Raw genomic sequence first — 9445 nt, forward strand, 5'->3', positions numbered from 1 at the left:
GCTCCATGAAGACAACATGGGCTCCATGAATACATAAAGGTTGGAAACCTCTGCTCTAGACACGTGCACAAAATGTGAAGACAAAACCTGAAATTATTATGAATGACATGGTGTATAGCATTGTGGGTGTAACAGATACATAATGTGGTCATTAGAGCAGGCTTAAAAGTCTTGCTAACGACTTGGCATAGACATCATCTGTATTTATCAGCCTCATATTCAGTAGATCTTTGTCAATCATGAAATTGTGTTGAAACATTTTGTACAACCATTCATTCTAGTTGGAGTTACTAGTGTTACATCACAATGCTTTAAGCATTAATCTTGTTAGCATTGTCATTGGCTTTGTCTGCAATGTCTGTGTCACATCAAACCTTGTCAGGCTCTCTTTATTTCACCCCACTGTCATGTTGGACTGTAAATGTTTTTAATATAATTGTTATTTTAACATTTACATTCATCTGATTAATAAAGATAATTTAATATGTTGTTGTATTGAGGGTAACACTTTATTTTTGTTTTTATTATTCATTAATAATTATTATTTTATTTTATATTATGTATATATTATATCATTAGTTCTATCATTTGATAAACTCTATTTTTATTTAAAATTTATTTTGATAAATAAAAAGTAATGGTGATGAGTTACTACAATATTTTTTAAAATATAAATATATTTCATTGCCATTTTAGTAATAACCATAATGTATATCCATCCTTTATTATTAATATTGTTGTTATTTCTTCTGTTTTATTATTATTATTATTATTATTATTATTATTGGTAATCATCATCATGTACATTTAATTTCAGGAATATGTCTTTTTATATAAGACATATGTATGTCTTATAAAAGTCCTTCTAAGTATACTGTTATATTATGTTAAAGACCTGGCCTCAGATATTGAGGCATAAATATAGAAACTGTAGTTTCATTTATTAATTAATTTTTCATGATTTCTAAATAGCCAAGAAACATGACGAACTCCATGATGAGTTGATGCGGCGTGTCAACCAGGGTCAAGGGAGGAATTTCAACATTACCCGCACACCATCAACCAATACAGTTCCACTCACTTATAACTCCACCCCAGCTGGTGTCACAAAATGGCTACAGTCAAAGCGCTTCTCAAAACTGTAAGTGTGCCCTCTATATGAACAGTTGTATTTATGTTTTATTATTTATACATTATATAGATCACTAGTTTTCATCTGTTCTTTTCTCTCAGCATTCAGATTGTGCCATCAACAACTAAATATTTGAGCATAAACACTTTGTTTGAATTTAACATGTATTGTAAATGTTTGTTCAAACAATTTCAATTCACAGAACGGTGGATAGCCTTGGTGTTTTGACAGGCGCCCAGCTATTTAGTTTGACCAAGGAAGAGTTGAAGCAAGTGTGCTTTGATGATGGCCCACGTGTTTATAGTCAAGTGATGGTGGCTAGAGCCCCCTTGGAGGTAAGCGCCACACCTCAGTTTTGTGAAGGCTAACTCTATGATTGTTGTTGGATATCCACCTGAAGTATATGAGAGAATTAAAATTGATTACCGTACTCGCGCGAATACGCGCCGGGCATTTAAAATATTTTTTTGCACTTTTTGAGGGGCACTTATTCAAACAGGGCATTATTTAAATGAAAACAGAGTGGAAATTGAGGGGGTGCTTATGGAAATAGATGAAAATCGAAGGGGTTCTTATGGGAACTTTTTAAATTCAAGAGGCACTTTTTGAATGAAAAAAAGATTATAGGCTATATAAGGACATTACGAATGGTGGTGTGGAGGGAAAGATAATCGTCCAGAGAACTGGTTCATGACAAAAATGCTGTGAATATTTACATGACAGCCGAATAGCAGATGCATTTGTGGGTAGTGGTTATAAGCTTGTAGATTAGCAGGATGGCAGGATCATTGCAGGTTTTCTTGAAAACTCAGATGAGAATGTGCTGAAGGTGCAAATTGTCAGAAAAAGAAAAAGAGGAGTAGGACTAGGCTTAGACATTAATATGCAAGAAGAGGAAAGTTGAAAATATACTGTTTGTCCAGGGATCGAAGCTCTCATCTCCAAGAGAAATATCCTCATTTTGACATTGACCTAAGAAGAATGTGATTTTACTCTGCAGCTCAAATCATGCCAACAACCGCAGTCCTAGGATTGATTGGATTATTGACTTGCTAAAAAGAAAATCTTATGATATTATTGAAGGGGGCTTATTCAAATGGGCCGCTTAAGGAAATTTTCATGGGGCGCTTATTCAAGAGTGGTGCTTATTCAAACGGGACACTTATTCGCTCGAGTACGGTATTGATGAATCCTAGAAAGAGACATTCTTAAAAGTATGAAATAAGCCATGAAAACAAAATATTTAGTATGTTTCTTCAGGAGGTTGTTATTACAAAGCTTTTTATTAGAAGTACCTCGTAGTGACTCATGTAAGGTATACTATCCTATCTCTGCAGCTTCACCATATTATACATTATTGATGTTAATATGAACTGTGGTTTTCAGCTAATAAAGCGACTCCTAACTTTGCTGTAATTTAGGCGTGGGGAAGGGAGATTGGCTTATACCTGAGTCAGTATGATAATTATAATTGTTTCTGGCTTGTGAAAATTAACACAATTGTTTAGCATAACTCATTTTTATATTTGTGACATTCCTCATATCCTCACTAACCATGTTCCTTCCCTTTATCACTTTCCAGCAAAAATCCACGACCTCTGAACTTGCATTAATAATGGAGCGAAGGAAAGTACGATCTTCCTCGAACGAGAGCGGTAGCCTGGACGATAACATTCCTCTCAACAATCCTCCCCCGGACTTCAACCCTGCCCTCCCTAATGTTTAGTGTCACTTCACTTGGTTAGGTAATGTAATTCCTTATCATGTGACATTCCACCATACAATTATTCATTCTAAATGCTTATGCTGTATAATGTAAACACATGACACATAAAAATATACGCATATATCAAAGACGTAATGTAGTTGTAATAAGATTTCTGATCTTCACAAATGAATATTTGATAATCATAATATTTGGTATATTTTTCTAGTGTAATTGAAGGTTGTTGATGTAGATTTAAGCATTCCGTAAAACAAAGCCTAGTAAAAATACAAATCATAATAAAAAATATTTAACTGTGGAGGGACAAATCTATTGTAAATATTGATAAATTACCTTATTACTAAAATTATTTTATATAATCAATAATTAAATATGTATGGAAATGAGATGAAAACATTGTATGTTATTGTTGTAACCTTGAATTTGTTATAAATATATTTTTTATTGCGATTACTATTTTCATTATTGATAATTTTACTGTTACCTTTCAATATATTTACCTTTCTTTTTTTCAATATAATAATCTATATGATCGTTGAAGGTTGTAAAACAATGATAAAATAGAACAATTAATGGGAACTTACAATATTATCTTTAAAAAGATCTTAAATTCAATTTGGATGAAATTCAAACATAGTATAGTGAGGATGTATTGTTTAAAAACACTTTTAATGACTATGCAAGGGTGAAATAGGATCTTAACTTAATTAGCTTTATAATTGACATACTATCATTATTATTGTATAAACATATTAAACAGGAAGTTTTAGTCGTATTATGTATGCAACATACTTTTAGATAATTGATGAATCATTGCATTTGTGAAATTTAACCAAATTGTGTTTATTTTTTTGGTTTTGTTGTGCATATTGCCTTTAAAGTTGATATTTCATTTATAGGGTTGTCATGCGTAATGGTGTATAATACAAGGACTTTACTTTTATTTATACCTTAATTGGCTCTAGCCATGCACCTTCTTTTTTTCTTTTTTTTCACAGGACAGAGAGCTCATTATACACACATAAATGGATAAATAATTTAATTGTCATGCAATCCAAAACTTATGGTTGCAAACAAATTATTTACTAGCCCATGAAGCTTTTTAGGATACTAAAAACACCCAAAATGTATCTAGTTGTTTTTCACAAATACTCAGGTACATTTCCAATATACGACTATCATTTGAATGACCACTTCTGCCACCAACGTATATTTTTTTTTCTTTTGCACCCCACATGCATGTTCCCTGTTTCTTGCTGTAAATTTTATTTCATAATTTCTTATGAAGCTGAGCTTAATAACATTGATCACAAGATATTCCTGGCAAAACCTGAATGTATATATCATTTCTAAATTGTATTATATAGATGAGGATTAGACTATGTTTATATATTTTTGAATGAAAGACATATAAAGCATCTCAAAAATGGTAATGTATTCATATAATTAGATTTATAAGGATTGAAAATTGTATTTTACATAACAGGTGATTTTAGTGAGTTTTTTTAGCTGTTAGCCTAAGAGTATAATTTATTATTGCTATATGATAAAAAAAAAAAAAAAAAAAAGGCATCATGGAGTATAAGCAACTATATTTTCCTGAGATGGTGGTTGTACTTTATTCAAAATGTCAAACTCAAAGAGCTCAATCACCAAGCGCATAGACACTTTTTCACATGATGCGCTATACATATCCAACTATTATTATTATTATTATTACTTTCAAATTCAATCATTCAAGAAGCTGTAAGCAAACAGTTTCTACACCATCTGTTTTGATCAAGATTGATTGCAATGGAGCAGTTAAGTGATAATCTAGTGATAAAAATAAATTAAACTTGTTGACCATATGTTAATCTAGTTAACCAGCCGTGTATTAATATAGTTAATTATGTATTCTACTAGTTAATTATGTGTTATTTATTTTAACCAGAGAGGAATTTTAACTAGTCAATATAATTATTCATGTATTATGTCATATTTAATCCAGTCAAACTAGTTAATCTGATTAAATATGTGTTTATCTACTTAATCATATGTTCAAATAATTAATTATGCTTTAACCAAGAACTAGCTAATCTAGTTAACTCTGTGTTAATCTAGTTAATCATGTTTTAATCTAGTTAACCATGTGTTATTCTGGTTAAACTAGTTTAAACTGTATGTTAATCTTGGTGAGACATTTATACTCATTAAATTCTCTCTTTTAAATACCAATTAGATCCCATAGTGCTTCCTGTTTGCTTAAAAATGTTTATTGCATTGTGGGAGGTGTAGTTCTTCATGAATATATTTTGATTATTCTTATTCTATTAATTTGGTTATTTGTTTATATTTAAAAGTTGACCGAAAACTGTCAAATGGCTGTGGTATATAATGATCATTGGCAAACTGTATCTCTATTTTAAGTTAATAATAATCATCTGCTGGGCTGTTAACTATATTGATAGGGACTTGCTTCTTTCATTAGTATTACATTCTTCGACACGATTAATAATTATTATTTTATCTACATGATATCTCAAGATAGACTTGAAAAAAAACCTCACAATGATAATATGTCATATAAATATGATATAGTTTTAGTGTGAGATAATGGTTGTTATTAAAAACAAGGTGTTTTTCAAAGATTATTATTTGAAGTCAATACAGTTGATATAATTTTGGTTATTTTAGTGCATTTGCTGAACATTATAATCATTGCTTACAACTGCTGAATTAATAAAGTATGTTACAGTAGAAAACATGCAACCTATCTTATTCATTTGTGTCTCAGAAATGTTTCGAAGCATGTTAACACGTTATTATTATTATTATTATTAATATAGATTACACATGTTGTTATTTCATTGTTATTTTGTAAACATAAATTGAAATAGATTATTGTGGTCAGTTTGAAATAACGATGTATATTTCGTCATTAATGATTATGCAACAGCTACTATAATTGTCACTGCGATTGTTTACTAGCACTCGGTTGGGGATGTGGGAAAACATTGAACATTGAATTTGTAATTGTGTAATAGCGCCACCAACGTTGGCGTATTGAATGGTAGTTTTTATTCTGGTAAATGGTATACCAGCGGTATACCCTGGTAATTGTAATGGTAGTTGTATTTAGCAACTACCATTTACTTTACCAGAAAAAAAAACGGTAGTTGCTAAATACAACGGGTTCAGCCCACAATGATAATATGTCATATAAATATGATATAGTTTTAGTGTGAGATAATGGTTGTTATTAAAAACAAGGTGTTTTTCAAAGATTATTATTTGAAGTCAATACAGTTGATATAATTTTGGTTATTTTAGTGCATTTGCTGAACATTATAATCATTGCTTACAACTGCTGAATTAATAAAGTATGTTACAGTAGAAAACATGCAACCTATCTTATTCATTTGTGTCTCAGAAATGTTTCGAAGCATGTTAACACGTTATTATTATTATTATTATTAATATAGATTACACATGTTGTTATTTCATTGTTATTTTGTAAACATAAATTGAAATAGATTATTGTGGTCAGTTTGAAATAACGATGTATATTTCGTCATTAATGATTATGCAACAGCTACTATAATTGTCACTGCGATTGTTTACTAGCACTCGGTTGGGGATGTGGGAAAACATCGAACATTGAATTTGTAATTGTGTAATAGCGCCACCAACGTTGGCGTATTGAACGGTAGTTTTTATTCTGGTAAATGGTATACCAGCGGTATACCCTGGTAATTGTAATGGTAGTTGTATTTAGCAACTACCATTTACTTTACCAGAATAAAAAAACGGTAGTTGCTAAATACAACGGGTTCAGCCGAGGGGGTGTGGCTTGTATGGTGACTACCCTGGTAAATTCCCGACATGAAAATTCCCAAAGTCAACGTAACGCGGCGGGTGGAAAGTACATACAGTATTCTAATTTTAGTTGTATGACTAAACTATACTATTATGTTGGAAATATTAACATAAATTTTCCAACGAAAATGAAAAAAAGGCCTATAATATAAAAAAGAAGGAATATAATGCAGGTCTATATGAGGTTTACGTGTACCGAATTCTTAAATTATTGTCATAAAAATCGCTCACAGGTTAGTGTGCATCTGCCCTGGAACACTAGATATCATTCGTGGTGTGCCACAGAAGGTAGGCCTATTCTGGGTCCTAGTTTTTTTTTTCAGTCTTAATTAGACTGTATTCCAGGGGTGGCGCCAGAATTTGACCGACGGGGTGGCGGCCGAGGTCCCCGACGGAGGGGGGGGGGCGATGCCCCGACGAGGGGTCAGATTTCCCCGACGAAAGCAAATTTAAATTTATGCATAGAATCGTTTTCACCAATGCAAAATTGTTTTAAGATTGGTCTGGTAAAGTCTGAACTATGCTCTTTCTGTAATAAGGAAAATGATCATCTCTTACACATGTTTGTTGAGTGTAGAATCAGTCTTCCTTTGTGGGAAACTACTAAAGAATTTATCTTTAATGAAACTAATACAGTAATTAATTTTGACACAAAAAGTATCTGCTTTGGAGAGCCTGATTTACCACCAATTGTTAATTCTTTCATATTGTTCACTAAATATTATATCTATAGCTGTAAATTACAAAAATTCCTCATTTCAAGGATCTAAAACTCAGACTAGAAAAATATAAAGATGAACTCAGACTCTTTAATTCAATCTCCTTACTGTATTGTAAACTCAATAGCATGCTTATTATTATTTCTTCTTTTTTGTTATTGCGGTTTTTGGTATTATTGTTGTCATTATTATCAATGACAACAATGATGATAACAATAATAATAATTTGTTTTTCTTGTACAATTGTATTGTATTATATTATGTCTATTTTTTAGTAAGGCTTTTTGTTATTTTTTCTGTTAAATGTTATGAATGTATTATGCATGAAAGAAAAGAAAAAAAAAAGAAAAAAAAAACATTGTTTAAGCTCGCAACTGAATTTTGCGTGCTTTTGCATCTGCAAATAAGTTAATAACATGATCAAAGTTAACAATGTTGTCTGCTTCATCGTACTTAATACTAAGGTGTGCCAAAGCAGATAGTCTGACTTGTCCCATCGTGGCTCTGAGATATGGCAGGATGAGCTTTAGCAATGTAGTCAGAATACAGAATAGGATAAGAAAAAAAAAGAGAAAACGGTCAAAATGGACTGAAAAAAAAAATCAAAATCTATAAATATGCCAATAAAAACAACTACATTCAGATTTTTATTATTAACTGGAAAATATTCATGTCTGACGACATACATCAATTTCGTCATGCTCTTCTAAAAATGCTCCCCAACCTGGCGCCCAGGGCACGTGCTCCTCCCCTTTACCACCTAGCTACGCTACTGAATATTATATTTTTGTAAAAAAAAAAACGGTAAATTTCATTAGCATAAATAGGCCAAATTAAAACAATAGCCGTAAACGCTTGTATTCTTTTTAGACCCTCGTATTCCTTACGTGACAATGCAATTTTTAAATGTGCAGAAGCATGTCAAGGAGCACTGGATGTCTGCTTGACATTAATAATAATATTAATAATAATAATTATTATTATTATTAGTATTGTTATTGCCGTCGTCGTCGTTGTTTTGCAGTAATCGAACATATTTATATTTGTGAGACTTGAAATAGAGGTTCACTGACCACGTTTCAATGAAATAATTATCGATCTGCTTCGTACCGACAATTTGGTTTTACCGATTCATGAAATTCAGAATATAATCATGTGAAAGTCGTCGACATTGATAACTGGTTGTTTAGCGATGGTTCTGTGTTTTTGGAAAATCCGGTGTATTGGGTACCATTGCTCCCGCCGGATTAACGTTTAACATTTTTATACTTTATATTGTAAGTCTACAAAATTCATTCTTATGCGTGCCTGGAAATCTATTTCGAGGCTATAGATGATAAAGATTTATATTTATTTTATAGTATATAATTATAAATGTCAATTATTCTCAATGTAATTATTATATTTATCATTAGATGGTTGGTATCTACCTTATAAATAATAAATATGATTATTATTATTATTATTGTTATTAGGCCCTATTATTATTATTACTATTATTATTATTATTTATTATTATTATTATTATTAAAGTGCCAATATCACTAAACCCGAGTAATAATATCAAAGGCGCTCTTTATATTTCGATGTTATAAAGGTGTTTATTGAGTTTGGTCTTAAAATAGCAACTGAGGGTATTGAATCGGCAATGTGTTTAGGGAGTTGTTCCAAAGAGTGGCAGCTCATATAAAATTATATTTGACCATGATTTGGTGTTAACTAATTGTCTATATCTTTATGGTTTAGAAGATGCTTGCTTTCACGTGGCTAGGCATTTGGCAGACAGACTATTGACTTTGAGATACCATTCGCCAACACCATATTTCGCCGAATGCCAGTTTGCCGACAGGACGCTTCGCCGACAGACAATTCGCCGTCATTTTTGTGGACGTGTTAATGGATAGTGTCACAATTGACATTTAGATGTTTGATTTTTTATTCGATTATTTCATTTTTCATAACGAACAGATTCACTGTTAAATCAAGGTAGGTTGAGCTATATCTTTCTCA

The 9445-nt window shown here is 31.4% G+C and overlaps 1 protein-coding gene across 2 annotated transcripts in view; it reads left to right on the forward strand.

The window, feature by feature from the left end:
- The window catches only part of LOC117117338 (epidermal growth factor receptor kinase substrate 8-like protein 2), a gene marked incomplete at its 5' end in the record, with an annotated part of 11530 nt that extends 7778 nt beyond the window's left edge, over positions 1 to 3752 (forward strand). For both annotated transcript variants that reach the window (XM_033261610.1, XM_033261611.1), the window contains 3 exon segments: positions 973 to 1141; positions 1335 to 1467; positions 2715 to 3752. In XM_033261610.1, the coding sequence (XP_033117501.1) occupies positions 973 to 1141; positions 1335 to 1467; positions 2715 to 2858 (446 nt within the window).
- Positions 3753 to 9445: the final 5693 nt, after the last annotated feature.

Source organism: Anneissia japonica, unplaced genomic scaffold (genome assembly GCF_011630105.1).
Source record: "Anneissia japonica isolate Jap-2015-1 unplaced genomic scaffold, ASM1163010v1 scaffold39303_len20091_cov235, whole genome shotgun sequence".
Lineage (NCBI taxonomy): Eukaryota > Metazoa > Echinodermata > Crinoidea > Comatulida > Comatulidae > Anneissia > Anneissia japonica.